Genomic DNA, 19,327 nt, shown 5'->3' with positions numbered 1-19,327 from the left:
TGCCTCCCTTCCATCAATTGTTTATGAGGCCTTAGGTGGTGGGGGCCATGCACCCAGTCACCCTCATTTGTCACTGGGCCACTTTTTTTGGGGGGGGGGGGGGGGAGGTGGAATTTATTAAAGGCACAATTTATTTTTTCCACTCTACGGTGGATTTTTGGATTCTTCGTAAATGTGCAGCAAAATTATTATTTTTTTTAAAAAACCTTTTTGTCCCCTTGTGACCTATCCTTCTACCTTATATCTTTTTTAATGTTTTTGTTAGGACTCTGGACTAAGTCACACGTCCTATGATGGCTGCCGCCACATCATTGTTGATGTGGTGGCAGTCAACCAGATCTCAACAGGAGATCTATCAGCTCCGCAGATCGTTTGGTGGGTGAAAATACAATGTTTTTTAGCCTTAATTGCTCAAAAGCTACTGAACGGATTTACACCAAATCGCAAAAAGCACTCTTTCTGGACCAAGATCTAGCTTTCTGCTATATTTGGTGTAAATCCATTCAAGCAGTTTAGCCTGTAGATTTGTCTAAAGTTCCTATGGAAAAACTATTGGGGGAAGCATGTACTGGCACGTTCCTCTTTTTCTTTGGCCCCCACTATACGGATCCTCCCGAAACTTTTCATGCGCAAACTAGTAAAAAAAAATGCACTTATTTGGAAACTTTTGTGGAGATTCGTCAAGTGGCACCAAAGTTATTGGTATCACAAATAAAGCTTTTTCTATTGCAACATGATCCTAACTATAACTACCCAGTGGCGACCACCACTGGGTAATATATCTTGCTCCTTTATGCAAAAAGCCCTCCATGCCTGCACTTGTTTCGCTGGTGCTGTAAGCTTCTGCCTTCACTGTATAGAGAAGTACATGGCTAGACATTTTTTTAATTAAATACATCCCAAAACCGAGTTCGTACTGTTTACTATTTATACTGCTGGGTGTGGTATTTACCTGGTGTGCAGTTTCTGCTCCATTTCCATTTACAGACCTCAAAAACTGAGATATTGAGGTAATACTGCTTATTTACCCCCTTTCAGAAAGGCGCAAACTCAGAATGTGCAGTGTTTGCCGGCAAAATTATTGACTGCACAATTTCCACTTGATGAAAATTGTGCAGGCAAGCGCCTACTGGTGAAGTAATTTCAATGAAACTCAGAATGAGGGCCAAAATGGGATAGGAGAGGCAAACAGCGAGAGCAATAACCAAACAGAACAGGAGAATGGTTGGAAAATACAAGATAAATAATTGAGAAGCACTATCTTCAAGTTACTTAGAATATTGAAACCTACTGAATAAAAAATGTTATACGTTACATTCACCGCTGGCATTTTGCGATCGCAAAAGCGATATCAACCCGTTTGCGACTGCAAAAAACGGTGGTGGTATGTACAATCTCTATTATGCGAGTCACTGACTTTCAAAATAGAGATTGCTACTCTCTATTAGTAAGGGGCGTGCCAAGGGCTTCCCTTTCTAATAGTGAGTACAAATGGCATGTACCATTGTTTTGCGACCGTATTTGGGGTTGCAAAACACTTGCAGTTTACCACCTACTTCAAATAGGAGGTAAACCACTCGCAAACAGGAAGGGGTCCCCTGGGGACCCCTTCCCCTTTGTCAGTGTTTGCGAAAATATTTTTTAAGAACAGACAGTGGTCCCAGGAACCTCTGCCTGCCCTTAGAAAATGAAACCGAAAAGTTTAATTTTTCTTTTTTAAATGCATCCTATTTTCCTTTGGAGGAAAACGGGCAGCATTTAAAAAAAGAAACTGCTTTATTTAAAATGCAGTCACAGACATGGTGGTCTGCTGACCCCAGCAGGCCACCATCCCTGGAAGTGCTAGCCATTCCCAATGGGGTTGCAAATTGAGCTTGCCTCATGAATATTAATGAGGCTTGCAATTTGGAACCCCATTAGAAATCGCAAACAGTGTATGAGACACTGTTGTTCATTCACTTTAGCGTGTCGCAAATTGCGAGTCCCAATTCAACGCAATTTGCGACTCGCTAAAGTGAATGGCCATACATCTGGCTCCTAGGATAGTAAAATTAATTGGTTCATGGAAGCACTCTATGTTGGAGCAGTAAGGGCAAAAGCACATTTGGGGTTATGTTAGCTATTTGGCCGGTAGAGTTGGTGGAATTTTGTCATACTGTGGTTTCCAAAACATTTGAGATTCAAAAGAGTTTGGTAAATTGTCGAACAGTCTTCAGTACATCTACTGAAATAAGCTTAACTGATGGTTCTTGGGTGTCATTGTTTGGCTATTATGCTTTACCAATGGCTAACATATTGATTACAAGCAGTGAGGTGGAACCACATACTTCTCAGAATAGGCTCTAAAATTAGTAGGAGTGCAGAGTTAAAAAAAGTCAATATAGATTCAGAATAGACAATATGGTAAATTAGAGAGAATGATGGAATTGCTTGTTAGTTATCAAAGCTTGAGGCTCTTTCAACAGAGATGTTTTGAGCATGGGCTAAGTGGGTAAATGGCCAGAGGCTCACACATTCCAAGGGGCCCTTGGGAAAGCAAACTTCATCCCTCTCAAGCTTCCCTCTTTCTATTTATATATCTGAGCCTCTTTTCTTCTCTCTGCCAACCCAGTACCTCTGTCTCTCTTTGCCATGTCATCTTAAGGATTTTTGGGGTCTTCAGAAAGACATATTTCAACTGAGTTTGAAACCCATTCCCGAACGTTTTGCATCATGAGGGCCACAATTAGCACAAACGAGGTAGTGAATACAAAGCTGTTACGAACAAGGGGCCCCAAAATACATCTTGCCCCGGGCCCCAAAAAGCCTTAAGACAACACTGTCTTTCAGGGAAGAGGTATACACAATTTTGTAAACGTTTGATAGCAAAACATGCCTTGCAATGCAATAAACTGGGAAGAAATGTTACGAAGGAGGATGGCTAGGCATTTTTTAAATGGTAAACATGCAAAACGGAGTTGCAGCAGTTTACAACGTGTTTCTTCATGTGGTATTACTATCGCTCTGGGCAAGTTTGCAAAAACACTGGGCTTTGTCTTTGGCCTGTAGTTGTACATAGATCTCCATGTGATGAAATTCACATATCAGCGAACTACCATTTCTCTTCGGTTTAATCAATAAAATCTTTTATCAAACCTGCCAACTTTCGAACACTTTATCTTTCATCCTGTGAGCAAGCTTTAAGTACATAGGAGTGGGGGAGGGAGCCTCCAGAGGGGTCAGGTCTTTCAGCCCATCACTACCACACCATCTATTTAGGGGTACTGGAAGGGGTGGGGCCATGTAGAGAGTTTAGGCGGTGGGGCTCTTCTCCAGGTAATGCATTAACACCCTTTCATCCCCCAAGCCCAGAAAAAAACAAGCACCTGCAATGCAATATGTCTCGCATTTACGGGAGTTTGAGCTATTGGCATTGCAAATGACAATGCCTTTTATTTATGTTTTGGTTTTTAAAACATAAATAAAAGGCATTGTCATATACAATGCCACTAGCTTAAACTCACACAAATGCGAGATCTATTGTATTCCAAATGCTTGGAGGTATCGCTGAGTTGCCCCCTTCTGTCTATCATGGGCCCTGAAGAGCTCCCTGTTTGCTACGAGTTAAAGAAACAAGCCGATGGTCACAACTGGGCACGAGAGACCCTCCTGCAGTAAGAGAAACTCATTAAAGAAAATAGTGCTTGCAGACTAAAGAAGACATACTGTGTAACAACCGAAGTAAAAGGTCCAGTCCTCATGTGGGGTTACAAATGAAGACAAGGCAGTACTAAGGAGGTACTAAAAAGTCTAATAACGAATCAGAAGCCAACATTTATGAAGGACAATGAAACAAGCCAATGACAAATATGGGCAGAGAGTGGGCGGGGTTGTAAGTACATACTCCAATACAGCATGACTCACAGAGCGGCATATGCGCTGCCCAGACTCGGCCTAAAGAGCTTCTGAGGCTGTGCTGATGCACTGGGCTGGCTGCAAAACATCCACATAGGCGTCAGGTGAGGAGAGCCTCCACACATGAGCTGGAAACCTACTCTATACATGGGTTTCCAGTTCACTTTGCTTTTACCATGTGGTATAAGCTCATTATCGGGAGCTTGTGCAACTGAAGCCAAAATGGTGTGAAACACAGTGGCACCATGCGAGTTGGCAGGTATGCTTTTTCCCCCATGCTACAGCACTGTTGTTATATCATAAACATTTGTAAAGAGCATAACCGGCAATTGCTATGGGTGTGTAGCCCTTTTAGCATAAAAACACAAACATGGGGGGAGGAGCCTAGCGCGCAACCAAGATGGCCGCGTAGGCTTACGGCTCTCGAGGGCCTCCGCAACCTCCCACGTCTATCCTGACTAAATCCTGATTAATTTGACGGGCTTTTGCTGATGAACTTGCGCTGAGGTGCCACCCGTTTTCCAAATTCAGATCGGACGCCGGGAACCCGAATGGTTGCGCCCCGAAGTTTGCGGCCTGCTATTGCCTTGGTCCCGATCTCGAGTTGGTGAGGTGCCCGGGTACGAAGTGAACAACAGCGGAATGCTGGGCTTGACCTGCCACGTACCCCGCACTTTCACTTTCGTTTTCAAGTTTGTTTTCTAATACCGGCTGAGGGACTTTGGTGTTTCAGAGGAGCGCGGTTGGCGGAGTGTCTGGCCTGACTTTCGGACTATACACGGGCTTCCTGTCTGCGACTGCTGTGTTCCATTGAATTAACTACCTGGTCCTTGTCCCTGGTGCTGGCGGGTGCCGGCCTTGGTGGCCTCCGGACGATGGCGGCGAGACTAGACGGAGACAAGTCGAAACCTAAGTCAACCCGGAGGGGCGCCTATACTCAGGTCAACAACATGGATCGTTATGCGCAGCCAAAGGGATCCCCTAGTGGCTCGAATAAATCGCCTGAGAGGTCCAAAGAGGTCTCGGGCCCATCGTCAGAATTGACCTTGCAGGACGTCATGGGCGCCATTGAGGAGATGAAGGCTGCTGTGGGTCAGCGGTTTGATACCCTGGCTCATAAATTGGACGCGGTCCTGATCGATGTGAATTTGGTCAGGGCAGACCTGTCCAAAACTAACGAACGGGTCGACTCCTTGACTCAAGTGGCGTCGAGCCGAACTGTGGATGTGGCCGCCCTGCAGACGGAGGTCCGTCGGTTGCGGCTAGCCAGTGACCTGACGGATCGTCGACTTGAGGACTCCGAAAGCAGGGCTAGACGGAACAATGCTCGTATTATTGGGGTGCCGGAAAGATCGGAGGAATCTGCTGCTGATCTTTTTGTTGAGGATCTGGTGCTCAATCGCCTTGCGCCCAAGGGACTGAGCAAGTTCTTTGCGGTGGAACGGGCCCACAGGATTCCGGGTGGTGCGCCCAAAGTGGGTGCTCCCCCGCGGCCTATAATCGCCCGACTCTTTAACTTTCGGGATAGGGATGCTATCCTTCAGGCGTCGAGGGTGGCCGGGCCGCTGAAGTTTGAGAACTCTAATGTCAGCTTTTACCCGGACTTCACCCAAGCGGTTCAAAAACAACGGCTGGGATTTTTGGGCGTCAAACGGCGCTTGAGGGACATGGAGCTGAAATACGCAATGTTATTCCCGGCTAGGCTGCGGGTTGAGTTCCGGGGTCGCTCACACTTCTTCGATCGGCCGGAGGCGGTTGGAGACTGGTTGGATGCCCTGCCTCGGGGACAGGATCGAGACACTCGGATGGCGGAGAGCGGAGAGGATTTGGCGGAGCAGGACTAGAACTTGATTCCTGGTGATGGACTAGACTGGTGACGTTTTGTACCTTGGCTCCACTGGACACTAGTTAGACACAATATGCCCTTCAAATGCCTGGAGGTTGTGGGGAGCTTATTGGGGCCCTTTCCTCCTTCTGGGGTTCTTTTCTTGGTATATGTTAGGGCGACAGGCACACTGCGAGTTGGGGGGGCTGTTTGGGCTCAAGCAGGGGTGCAGGGAGGGGGGAGTTGTGGTTTGGGGATTGTGGGGGAGGGGGGTTGTTGGGGACTGTTTGTTTGTTTCGCAAGGCAATGTGAAGTTCTCTGCTGACTTGTCCGGGTTGTGCTTTCCGGGATGTGGGTATCATTCACGGGAGTGGGGTGGGGGGTAGGGGATTGAGAATCCTTTCGTGGAATGTGAATGGATTGGGGGTCAGGATCAAGCGCGGGGTGGTGTTGCAGTTTTGAAACGGATTTCACCCGACATTGTTTTCCTGCAGGAGACACATTTGATTGGGAACTGCTTCCATGCCCTAAATAGGAGGGGCTATCGCCTTGCTGCTCACTCTGGTTTCACTTCTGGCTCTAGGGGAGTGGGCATTTTGGTGAGGGCCTCTCTCCCGCTGGAGGTGGACGAGGTGCTTCACGATGATAGGGGGTGTTATGTGGCACTGGTGGGGAGATGGGAGGGTAGGACTGTTTCGCTCGTTGCCGTTTATGTGCCTCCGGGGTTACAGACGGCTACATTTGCTGATTTGGGGCGTCTGGTCCTGGGACTCCCTGGGGGGGTTCTGGTGTTGGGGGGTGACTTTAACGCTGTTGTATCCGGGTTGGAGGACCGTCGCCCCCCCAGGGATCTCCCTAGGGTTCAGGCCTGGTTGGGTGGCTTTCTGGACACTTTGGGGCTTATGGATTGCTGGAGATTGATGCACCCGGGACAGGCGCAGTACACCTTTCACTCGGGGGCCCACGGGAGTCTCTCGAGACTCGATTACATGCTCATGCCGGCGATCCAAGCGGGGATGATTGGGGAGGTGCGTCATTTGGTCCGAGGTATTTCCGACCATTCCCCTATATGGTTGCAACTGAAGGTTGTCCCTGAGACAGAGGGGAGAGTAGTGCCAATTAACCCCTGGTATTTACGTAACCCTAAGATCCGCGCGGAGATGGTCAAGTCCACCGATCACTACTTCCACGATAATGTGGGGTCGGTATCGTCGGCTGTCTCCCTATGGGAGGGTTATAAAGCGGTGGTCAGAGGGCAGGCCTTGTCACTTATCTCCTATGTTAAGAGGTGCGGGAGAGCAGAGGTGGTTCGCCTGGAAACTGAAATAGCTGAAATGGAGGAGGACTTGGCGCGGGGGGTCACTGACGAGAAATTGCACGTTCTCAGCCTCAAACAATCCGATTATAGAGCGTTAGTCACGGATGCCGCTAAAGGGATGAGTAGAGAGCAGCAAGGACGACTGTATGATGTGGGGGATAAGGCCGGAAAGCTGATTGCTTGGTTGGATAAGAAGGAGAGAGCGAGCAGGGTGGTGCCCGTGGTGGAGAGAATGGATGGAGTCCGTGTGACTGACCCCGTGGAGATTGTTGACTGCTTCGCGGATTACTTCCGCGGGGTATACTCTCCGGTTTCTGTGCGTTCGGAGGAGGATTCTCATCTGTTGCTTAGAGACATCGCACTGCCAACCCTATCGGAGGCTGATGCAGCACTGATGGAGGCGAAGTTGTCGTCAGATGAGATCGATTTGGCCACTCGCTCGATCGCGTCTGGTAAGGCTGTGGGTCCCAATGGTCTTCCCATTGAACTATATAAGTTGCGTCCCGATAAGATAGCGCCGTATCTTCGGGACATGTTTTTCGCGGCACGTGCGGCGGGTTTCCTTCCCCCTGACCAACGTCTCGCCACTATAGTTGTGATACACAAAGAGGGGAAGCCGCGAGATCGCTGCGCCTCCTATAGGCCCATTTCGCTGTTGAACGCAGAACCCAAAATCCTGGCTAAGGTATTGGCTAATCGGCTGGTGCGGGTCGTGGGCGACCTGATTCATCAGGATCAGTCCGGTTTTATACCCCATCGGAATACCGCCCTGAATTTGAGGCGGTTGCACGGCGTGCTTGCTAGAGCGGAGTTTATACGTGAGCCGGCCATCTTGGCATCCTTAGATGCTACTATGGCGTTCGACACTTTGGAGTGGCCGTATATTTGGGCCGTGTTGGCGAAATTCGGGTTCGGCCCTGAGTTTATTGGTTGGGTAAAACTACTGTATACTGACCCATTGGCTCAGGTTGCTGTGAATGGTAGGGTGTCGGCTCCCTTCAAGTCAAGTCAAGTCAAGTCATAGAATTTGTATAGCGCACTACGTACCCAGAGGGTTTCAAGGCGCTTAGGAAGGGGAGGAGGGTTATTTGTCAAATATCCACGTTTTAAGCTGCTTTCTGAACGCTAGGTGGTTCTGGGTGAGGCGAAGGTAGGCGGGGAGTGAGTTCCATGTTTTAGCAGCCAGGTATGCAAAGGATCTGCCTCCCATGGTGGTCTTGTTGATGCGAGGTATAGTGGCGAGGGCTTGGCTGGAAGATCGTAGTTGGCGGGAGGGGGTGTAGAAGGACAGTCGAGAGTTGAGGCAATCTGGTCCGATGTCGTAGAGTGATTTGTGTGCGTGGGTAAGCAGTCGGAAGGTGATCCTCTTATTGACGGGTAGCCAGTGGAGGTCTTTAAGGTGATCAGAGATGTGTTCGTTGCGAGGGATGTCTAATATGAGCCTGGCTGATGCGTTTTGGATTCGTTGGAGTTTCTTCTGGAGCTTTGCGGTAGTACCCGCGTAGAGGGTGTTTCCGTAGTCCAGTCGGCTCGTGACAAGAGCGTGGGTAACTGTTTTCCTTGTTTCGAGGGGGATCCAGCGAAATGTTTTTCTGAGCATGCGAAGAATGTTGAAGCAGGAAGAGGATACGGCGCTGACTTGTCTGTTCATTGAGAGTGAAGAATCCAGGATGACGCCTAGGTTCCGTGCGTGGTCTGTCGGGGTGGGTGCTTTTCCGAGGGCTTCAGGCCACCAGGAATCGTCCCATGCAGAGGGGGATGTACCTAGGATGAGGACTTCAGTTTTGTCTGAGTTCAGTTTCAGACGGCTTTGTTTCATCCATTCGGCAACTTCTTTCATTCCTTCGTGTAGGTTAGTTTTGGCGGTGCTAGGGTCATTGGTGAGAGAAAGGAGTAGTTGAGTGTCGTCCGCGTAGGAGATGATGTTGAGGTTGTGTCGGCGTGCGATGGCCGCGAGGGGGCTCATGTATACGTTGAAGAGGGTGGGACTGAGTGAGGATCCTTGAGGGACGCCGCAGATGACTTCAGAGGCCTCGGACTTGAATGGAGGAAGGCGGACTCTCTGGGTTCTTCCGGTGAGGAACGAGGTGATCCATTCAAGTGCTTTTCCTTGGATTCCGATGTTATTGAGGCGTTGTAGAAGGGTGCTGTGGCAGACTGTATCGAATGCTGCAGAGAGGTCGAGGAGGATGAGGGCGACTGTGTCTCCGTTGTCCAGTAGAGTTCGAATGTCGTCTGTTGCTGCGATGAGGGCGGTCTCAGTGCTGTGTTTGGCTCGGAAGCCGGACTGTGAGGAGTCGAGGGATTTGTTGGCTTCGAGGAAAGCGGCGAGCTGGTTGTTGACGGCTTTCTCGATGACTTTGGCCGGGAATGGAAGAAGCGAGATGGGGCGGTAATTTTTGAGTTCGGTGGGGTCCGCTGTTGGTTTTTTCAGAAGGGCAGTGAGTTCGGCGTGTTTCCAGTCTTCTGGGAAGGTAGCGGAGTTGAAGGAGCAGTTGATGACGTCTCGGAGGTGCGGTGCTATGACGGAGTCTGCTTTGTTGAAGAAGTGGTGAGGGCATGGGTCTGTGGGGGATCCTGAGTGGATGGAATTCATCAGGCGGATGGTGTCCTCAGTGGAGATTGGGTTCCAGGCGTTAAGGGTGTTCACGGGGGGAAGGTGGTCAGCAGATGGTAGGGTGGGTTGGTTTCCGGGTTGGTTGTCAAAGCTGTTGTGGATGTCTGCAATCTTGTTGTGGAAAAAAGAGGCTAGGGAGTCGCAGAGGGTTTGAGAGGGGGTGATGTCGTTGGAGTTGGCCGAGGGATTGGAAAATTCCTTGACGATGTTGAAAAGTTCCTTGCTGTTGTGGGCGTTGTTGTCAAGTCGATCCTTGAAAGCTGTTTTCTTGGCTTTTCGGATCAGTTGGTGGTGGGTGCGGGTGGCGCTTTTGAAGGCGTCCTTGGTGCTGGTGGTTGGGTCTTTTTTCCAGGCCTTTTCAAGGGAGCGGCAGAGTTTCTTGGACTTCTTGAGATCATCGTTGAACCATGAGGCTTTCTTGCTGCCAGGTTTGCTTTGACGTTTTTTCAGTGGAGCTAAGGTGTCGGCGGTGTTGGATAACCATAGGGTGAGGTTGGCGGCGGCTTCGTTGGCGTTAGAGGAGAGGGCTGGGGAGTTTCGAAGGAGCGATGCGGAGATTTGGTCCGTGGTGATTTTGTTCCAGTTTCTTTGCAGGGTAGGTTGGGAGTGGATGATGGGTTTCGGCTTGTTGTAGATGAAGTGAACGCAGCTGTGGTCGGTCCAGAGGAGATCCGTAGTGTGGCAGAAGGAGATATGATTGCTGGATGTGAAGATGGGGTCGAGTGTGTGACCTGCGATGTGGGTGGGGGAAGTGACTAGTTGTTTAAGTCCGAGGTTGGCGAGGTTGTCCACGAGGGTGGAGGTGTTGTGGTCGTTGGTCTTTTCAAGGTGAAAGTTGAGGTCTCCCAGAAGGATGTAATCTTTGGAGGGGAGCGCGTGTGGGGTGATGAAGTCCGTGATGTCTTCACTGAATTTTGCGCGGGGTCCTGGTGGTCTGTAGAGGAGAGTGCCTCTGAGTGTTGTTTTGGGGTCGATGTGGATCTGGAAGTGAAGATGTTCGGAGTTGGCGAGATTGACGTCAGAGCTGGTTGAGATGCGGATAGATTTCTTGTGGACGATGGCGATTCCTCCTCCTGTGTGGCTGGTACGGTCTTTGCGGGTGATCTTATAGTCTTCAGGGATGGCAATGGTGATGTCTGGTGCGGAGGAAGCATTCATCCATGTTTCCGTAAGGAAGGCGATGTCCGGGGAAATGGTGTCTAGTAGATTCCATAGGTCAATGGCATGCCTATGGACCGATCGGGTGTTGAGAAGGATGCATTGTAGGTGGTTGGGGTCGGGAATCTGTGGTGTGGACGTAGCAGAGATGTTGTCGGTGCCGCTGAATTTGCAGGAGTAGCAGGAGAAAGGGCCATGGGTGTGTCCAGGAGCGGCAAGGACGCAGTTGGGGGCGCGACCGGGGTCGAGGGCTAGGAGGGAGGCGGCATCGTAGGTAATGCGGGAGGGCTGGGCAGCTCGAGGGGCAGGGGGTCTGGCGCTGGGCGCTGTCCAGGCGCGGACGGGCGTAGACGGGCTTACCTTTGGCGCACCTTCGGCGCGGGTTGGGCGCGGACGCTGCGCGTGGACGCTGCGCGCGGGAACTACTGTCATATATGGATAGCGGAGGGGGAGGGGCGAGGGCGGCTCAGCTGGGAGGCGTGGCGGGCTCAGGGGAACACAACAACAGCAGGATCAAAATGGAGGGGAGGTCAGAGCAGGGCGCCGGGGGAAATCACACACAACAATGCAATCAAAGCAATGTAAGCGCTGTGGGATAATAGCGCTATGAAATTACGAAGCTTACTAAAAATGGAGCTATGCAGATATCACAACTTGGTTACAATGCAGCAATACGATACCACGCTGTGAGGAGCAGCGAGGGGAGCGATCACTCAAGGCGGAAGCAGCGAGTGAATCACAGCGCTGCGAGGTTTGGGGAATACTTTTGGGTGCTTGTGGGAGGGCGGCTCAGCTGGGAGGCGTGGCGGGCTCAGGGGAACACAACAACAGCAGGATCAAAATGGAGGGGAGGTCAGAGCAGGGCGCCGGGGGAAATCACACACAACAATGCAATCAAAGCAATGTAAGCGCTGTGGGATAATAGCGCTATGAAATTACGAAGCTTACTAAAAATGGAGCTATGCAGATATCACAACTTGGTTACAATGCAGCAATACGATACCACGCTGTGAGGAGCAGCGAGGGGAGCGATCACTCAAGGCGGAAGCAGCGAGTGAATCACAGCGCTGCGAGGTTTGGGGAATGCTTTTGGGTGCTTGTGGGAGGGCGGCTCAGCTGGGAGGCGTGGCGGGCTCAGGGGAACACAACAACAGCAGGATCAAAATGGAGGGGAGGTCAGAGCAGGGCGCCGGGGGAAATCACACACAACAATGCAATCAAAGCAATGTAAGCGCTGTGGGATAATAGCGCTATGAAATTACGAAGCTTACTAAAAATGGAGCTATGCAGATATCACAACTTGGTTACAATGCAGCAATACGATACCACGCTGTGAGGAGCAGCGAGGGGAGCGATCACTCAAGGCGGAAGCAGCGAGTGAATCACAGCGCTGCGAGGTTTGGGGAATACTTTTGGGTGCTTGTGGGAGGGCGGCTCAGCTGGGAGGCGTGGCGGGCTCAGGGGAACACAACAACAGCAGGATCAAAATGGAGGGGAGGTCAGAGCAGGGCGCCGGGGGAAATCACACACAACAATGCAATCAAAGCAATGTAAGCGCTGTGGGATAATAGCGCTATGAAATTACGAAGCTTACTAAAAATGGAGCTATGCAGATATCACAACTTGGTTACAATGCAGCAATACGATACCACGCTGTGAGGAGCAGCGAGGGGAGCGATCACTCAAGGCGGAAGCAGCGAGTGAATCACCTTCGCACTGGGGAGAGGTACGCGGCAGGGTTGTCCGTTATCACCCCTTCTTTTTGCACTTTCTTTGGAGCCTCTTGCCGCTTGGTTGCGTTGGGAGCCGTCGCTGCGGGGTATTAGATGGACGCCGGAGTTCGAGGACCGTGTCTCCCTTTACGCGGATGACATCCTTCTGTATCTTACCTCTCCCCGACAGTCGCTAATTGTATTGGTGGATGTATTGAATTCCTTTGGTCGCAACTCTGGCCTGGTTATCAACTGGGCCAAGTCATGTGTTTACGTCCTCTCGGGCGAGGCCCCCCTCCTACCGCGGGATTGCCCTATCCAGAGTGCTACACTGGGGTTCAAATATTTGGGAATCTTTATCTCTCTGGATCCCACGGTCCGCTATGAGCGAAACCTTCTCCCTCCCCTCCAGCGATTGAAGGCCGACGTCGCGAGGTGGCGACGACTGCCGCTCTCGCCACTCGGACGGGCGGCATTGTTTAAAATGATGTCGCTACCTCGCTTCTTGTACGCTTTGCAAAACACTCTAGATGTCGTGCCAGCCCGTTATTTTCGTGAGGTGGAGGGTCTTCAGCGCCAACTGTTTTGGGACGGGCGGCCGCGGATTGCTCTCGCCAAGTTGACGCTCCCTTGGTACGATGGGGGGGTCGCCCTCCCCGATATTAAAAGATACTATTGGGCGTCTCAATTGGCGGCGGTGAACCATGGGATATACGGTCCTGCCTTAAATCCGGCCTTCGAGATGGATAAATTACTGCTCCCGGGTGGGGATTATAATAGGGCGCTGTATTCGGTGACCCCGGATGCGCGGTTGACAGGACCCACGCAGATCGCGGTACGTGTGTGGCATGCGGCAAATGCTGCGATGGGGTGGAGGGATCGCTTGACTCGGGCGACGCCGTTGTACGCCTCCGGGCGGCTGGGTTGTTTGTGGAAAACGAAAGGCTTTGAGAAATGGGATATGATTGGTATATGTAAGGTGGGTGATCTTTGGGCGAAGGGGTCTTTCAAAACGTTTGAAATGCTTAAAACTGAATACAAATTAAATGATAGAGAGTACTTCCGGTATGCACAAGTCTACCATGCGCTGTGTTCGGTCTTTCCGGACGTTGCTGCTATCCCCGAATATTCCCCGCTGGAGGATAGAGTGTTGGATGGCTTTGTGCCCGACAGCACTATTTCTCTGATCTACAAAAAACGTATTAATGATCGCGCGGACTTGCTGATCCGTCTGCGGGAGGCATGGACGGGCGACGGCTTGGAACTGGACGATGAGGACTGGGTATCGGCGGTGGCCTCCCCGAAAGAGGTGGCGATCCCGGCCCGCTTACGATTCGTACAGCTGAAGATCCTCCATAGTGTGTATGTTACGAGGCCCGGTTTGCTACGTATGGGTTACTCGAGGGATGGAATGTGCAAGCGTGGATGTGGCCTGTCGGGTACCTTTCTTCATATCCTATGGGAATGTTCGGAGGTTGTGCGATTTTGGAACGGTATCCACGCCGTAATGGAGGAGGTCACGCACGTTGCTCTGTCGCTGGAGGCTAGGAGGTGTCTGTTGAATGTCTGGAAACCGAATGACTATAATGTGGCACAGACGCAGTGGGTGACTCTGGGGTACATGGTGGCTAAGCGTAACATAGCACAGCTGTGGGGCTCCCCGAGACCGCCCACGATCGCGGTATGGAAGGAGAATATGGACTGGTGTATGTTTAGGGAAAAGACGGTGTAATGTGGCGAGAGGCAAGCCTGGGAAGTGGACGAAGGTATGGGGTCCATGGAATTCATATCGTGGACATATCTGCACCCCGCCTCTGCTGTTAGAGGTCGATATTGCTTTGTCCCCCTAGCCACGCATTCTGCGGGATTGTGTGAAGTGTGTTCCAGGTTTTGTCTTCCCGTTGCCCCCCGCTGCCACTTCCTGTCAAGAACTGCTTCTGATACTCTACGTTGTCCCCCGTCCTGGGAAGCGCACGCTGCTATTTCGTACTCTCATTGCCTTGAGTGTGTTTTGCATTTAACAGAAAATGAAACTGTTTTTCCCGATTGCTCTTGGCCTATGGCCACGGCCTGTTGCATGTGCTCACGAACTGCCGGGAGCTTCGCTTCTGGTTTATTTGAATGTGTGGCGTTTCATTGCGGGCCCTCGGGCTCTGTAGCGGCCGGCCTCGGTGGTTGTAGGCCCTTGTATGTATTTTATTGTGTAATAAAGGTTTCTTTAAAAAAATTAAAAAAAACACAAACATTGCCAAAATGCAATAAACATGTACATTCTGAATGTAGGGTGATTTCCACTTTCCAACAACTGCCTCAGTAACCTGCTTTTCATGCTTCTTCTGCTCTGCAGGCGTGGCACCTTCAGCTTAATCCTTTCAGGCTGGCAACTTCCAAGAACAGATCATGTTTCCCTGATGAGTGTGAGTCATCTTTCCCCCATGATAAGCTCCTCTTGAATGTCAGCCAGAATGAAACAGATCTTCCCACGGCGAGACTTTCAGCCATCTATCCCCAGTGCTGTTCAAGAGCAAGAATATTCCACAGAAATCAAGTTTTCTTTTCAAATATGAACATGTATCGATTACTTATTTGGACTGGCGTCGTGGTTCTGGAACAACTTTTTTTTACGTCAAGTTTGGAAGGTTGCCACATAGTTTACACGCCTTAGATGTAACAACTTTTATCAGCATAATTTATCAGTCTTGCAAAGTTGGAGGCCTGGACCAAGCCTAAATACCCCACCACTCATCCAACCAACCATCCACCCCACTCTTCTACCATAAGCAGATACCACAGCTCACCCACAGACCTTCCTTGCTCCAAATCCACCCATGAGATAAGTTAGGGCACACATAAAACACCAACACTAGTAAGTTGTAAGTTAACCAGGTACAGGGCCTTGATTTAACAGTGATTGGAGAAAGATTGCCCGAAAGCAGCAGTCAAACTGAGAAGAAACAGGTGGGAAGGAAGGTAAGACAAGTGGTGACGACCTTAAGCCAGGACATTAGCTGCTGGTATGATCATTATCTTACATCCGTTCACATTTGTATGCCATAACTCAGCAACTATGTCGTTTCACTTGTGTAACAAGTGTATCTATCCATGCAAGCAGATTACCGACCAAATCGGCAGCTTGACGTACCTCGGGTGATGGGAAATCATCTAGGTTACTGTTGAGTGGCACAGTAAGCATAAGGTCTCCCAAGATTTTCTTCATGTGTTTGGCAATCACCATCTGTTGGTCCACGGTGCAGTGGTTCTCCAGGGAAATTATAACTGGGTAAGGAGACGCCTGTGAATGAAATTGATACACATCTGCGTTCAATGGCACGCGACGCTGGTCTGATTTTAACAATCCCCTGATTTAATGTTCTTTCCAGTAGCCTTTCTCCTTTTATGCACCAGTTCTCTTATACTCCCCACCCTCCCCAGCCACTCTAACACTCATTCACCCTCACATACTCGCCACTTTTCAAACTTTTCTGTACAACACCAGGACAAATCATTAATTGACAGTTTCCCACAACCTCAACAAAAAAAAACAACGTTCAGACTTAACATTCTGCCTTAGATTTAGGAAATTTTTTGTATTTTTTTCTTGTTTGTTCTCTAATTCACCTCAAAGCACTATTTTTTCTCTCTTTTTGGGACGGGGCAATCTTGAATCTTTTACATATTTTAAAGAATTATTAAAATATGTATGTTTTGCCTTTCATATTGTATTTTGGATTAATTTGCATTCATTGTTTTAAACTGAAATGTTTAATTACTGTATGTTTTAACAATTTTAAATCAAAATAATCTGCTTTGATTATAAGGACTTACTGATTCAACATTATTTAGTGCTTGCAGGAAATAGACTATTGGGCTATGAAGTCAATGATATACTATGGTATTAATGTTATTTAGTTACCAAATCACAAGGAAACTTTCCCACTTGACCCAAAGCTGAAGAATTTGTAAGCAACCACTCAACGTATACCAGATGCAGTTTTTTCTAAAAAAATATATCCAACAAGTCATCATCTAAATCTGTGTCTGTCTGCTTTTTCCAGTCTCGATAGAAACCGATATGAAATTGTTTACATCATGTCTGTATGACAGAAAGCAGTATGTTCAAATGAACTCATCATGATCATTATGGATATATTTTTGGGGTGACCAAGCATAGCAGCTGATATTATTGGCCTATCTTTTGGTTTTCCTGGTACTGATTGTGTCACTCCTGGACTCAGTGATTGTGATGGAGGAGGTAGGAAAAGGAAGTAAAAAGGCCTCCAACAGCCCTGCTTACTTCCTGTGGAAGAAGGCATATCTAACTGTCTAATCTCAGACCCAGTTCAACAGGCATTAGACAGTTATAGTTATCCCATAAATGTGGTCAGTCGGTGGGGACCAAACTTCAGAGTAGGGGTCAATGGTTGAGGGACCACCACGTCCCTCATTCCTCAGCTGTTGCGGCCCTTCCGGATTTAGAGATGGCAAATCTGGCTGGTGGCCTTTATTTCCCCTGAAGAAGCCTTGCATCCATGGCTGCAGTCCCTTTGGTGGAAGAAGTTTGCAGCAGGTTTGAAATGTCTGTGCAGATAATAGCTCTGTTGCACTAACAACATTTCCAAAAACATATCCCCCCAAGGCGGGTCCATTCAGAAACGGCATCACCAGTGTCCTGTACGTGCTAGGTGATGACTGAGTGAATGGGACCCATTTCTAATTGAGAACAGTAATCAAATTATGGCAAAGGTTTTTTTTTGACAGATTAGTAGGATGTACTATGAGTGGATGGTTGTCTTACTTTGAAAGCATACTTCTTGATAGCATGCATGACATCACTAAAGAGGATCTTGGAGGTAAGCGTGTACCCGTGGTAAATCACCGGTTCTGAATTAGGACCATTCCAACAGTCTAGCTCCACACAGCGGCAGCCTTTAGACAGGGCTCTGGAAACAACCGAGAACATGTTATTCTTCTTTACTGGTGCAGTAATACAAAGTTAATTATGCGTGAGGATTCACATACACATTAAAATGGAATATATTGCATACACTCTCTGCTATTTAAAAAAAATATCAGTTCAATATGCATTTTCATATTTTTGTGGTTTTTGTTCCTTCTTCTCCATTGGGTTAAAATGGAAAGTTTTGGATGCCTCTATATTTTTTTGCTTTTTTAATCATTTTGTTTATTTGGATTACTCTCCTCCACAAAATACTTTTTCTTACTATGCACTGCCATTTTTGCCAAGGCAGTTCCCAGTGTGATATCACTTCATCTGGGTTCACTAGTAGGCCTCTCCTTGTTTCACTCTGATTATACACAACAAACTGCCCTAACAGAAGATACAACAAATGGGCTGTCAGTTAGATTAAGTTAAAGGGGGCAATACATGAAAAACAGTGCACTAAAAAGTATCCACAAGGAAAAACAACCACAGTAATAACAAAAGCATAACAAGTCGTATAAAACCATACATAAATAGTCGAGAAAAAAGTCAACAGAATAGATCATACTAATATATGAAAATCACTTTCAGCCATTTTACATATTATGTAACTTATGCATGCATCCATAACTATTACCTGTAATCATCGCTTTCAACCAGGATTCAAGTTCGCAAAATCTAAAACTGGCCTCATGTATACATACACATTTTAAAAAACAATTTGCATGAATTGATTGCATTAGGATCTAGTTGTGTGGGTGTAAGCAAGAAGTTTGTCAGAGAGTGTTGCAAGGTGAACTCTATAGAGGATCTTTTTGACCCAGGTAGGACTAGAGTCTACTAAGGTAGAAGCTCTCAATCTCTACTCGGATTGCTGAAATCAGCACATCAACATTAGTACTGAACTGATGCGGTCGGTGTAACTTAAGTAATTGTTAGCTTTGTTACAGCTTTGCAAACCAGATATAGCTACTAAATAGACATCTATGTTAACCCAACAAAAAAGCCAAGGCTTCCCACATTCTAGAAAAATCAGATTTCAAATGTATTTGACTAAACTAAAATGTGGAAACAAACCACCTCTGCTCCTCAGACACAAATAGCAGCTATTATAAAGGCCGGATCATGAACAGTTGCACAGGGACAGAGCATTGCTTTGTACCGGTTTTAAAACACAGCTCTATATACAGAGGAGAGGTGGGCGAGCCACTAAAAGCTTGCACCAGGCTTGGGCCTGAAGCCTGGCTCTGGTTCATCTCGAGGTGGTGTTGGAACCTCAAGCCCATAATAAATCGAGCTTTGGCTTCTGCTTGCCCTTTTATAAGCATGCCTCAAGAACTCAACTACTTGCTAGGAAAACTCTGCACTTCTAACACCTAATAAAAGGTCAGCAATTCATTAAAGATTCACAGCTATAGCAAATCTTTCTTACACTTTTCAGTCCAACCCCTCTCCTATTGCTGTGCATTCTTCTCTTGTACAGTGTCCCTGATTTCTAATTAGTGAGTTGCTGTATGTTTTGGTGAGTTGTATAAACCACATGAATATGCCATCACTTTCATACTGGGGCACTGTAAAAAAAAAAAATAACAGTAAACCAACTAATGCACAAATAGAAAAAGTATGAGCAAATCTGAGAAAGTAAAAGAAAGTGGCCAGATTATTACTCTAAACCTAGATAAGGCATTCTCACTTACATTTATACAGACACCGTGGTGTGGGGTCTCTTGCACAAACACCAATGGAAGCCTTTACACCCTCTTTCCAAGCCGACCTCACATCAAACAAATTATGTCACCTACCCACATCTTCAACCAACTATCACCCATACTAAGACCAGAACACCCCTAGAAATGCATCA

At 48.2% G+C, this 19,327-nt stretch overlaps 1 protein-coding gene across 2 annotated transcripts in view; it reads right to left on the bottom strand.

Annotated features, from left to right (window-relative positions):
- The window catches only part of PLCD1 (phospholipase C delta 1), a 413,368-nt gene that overhangs the window by 123,760 nt on the left and 270,281 nt on the right, over positions 1-19,327 (bottom strand). For both annotated transcript variants that reach the window (XM_085628871.1, XM_085628870.1), the window contains exons 7-8: positions 17,320-17,464; positions 15,667-15,816 (exon numbers count right to left, since the gene is read on the bottom strand). In XM_085628871.1, the coding sequence (XP_085484997.1) occupies positions 15,667-15,816; positions 17,320-17,464 (295 nt within the window). The remainder of the gene's footprint in view (positions 1-15,666; positions 15,817-17,319; positions 17,465-19,327) is intronic.

The sequence above is a fragment of the Triturus cristatus genome, chromosome 10, assembly GCF_964204655.1.
Source record: "Triturus cristatus chromosome 10, aTriCri1.1, whole genome shotgun sequence".
NCBI lineage: Eukaryota > Metazoa > Chordata > Amphibia > Caudata > Salamandridae > Triturus > Triturus cristatus.
Note: the sequence above shows the minus strand (reverse complement) of the source record. Positions and strands in the feature narration are given on the sequence as shown.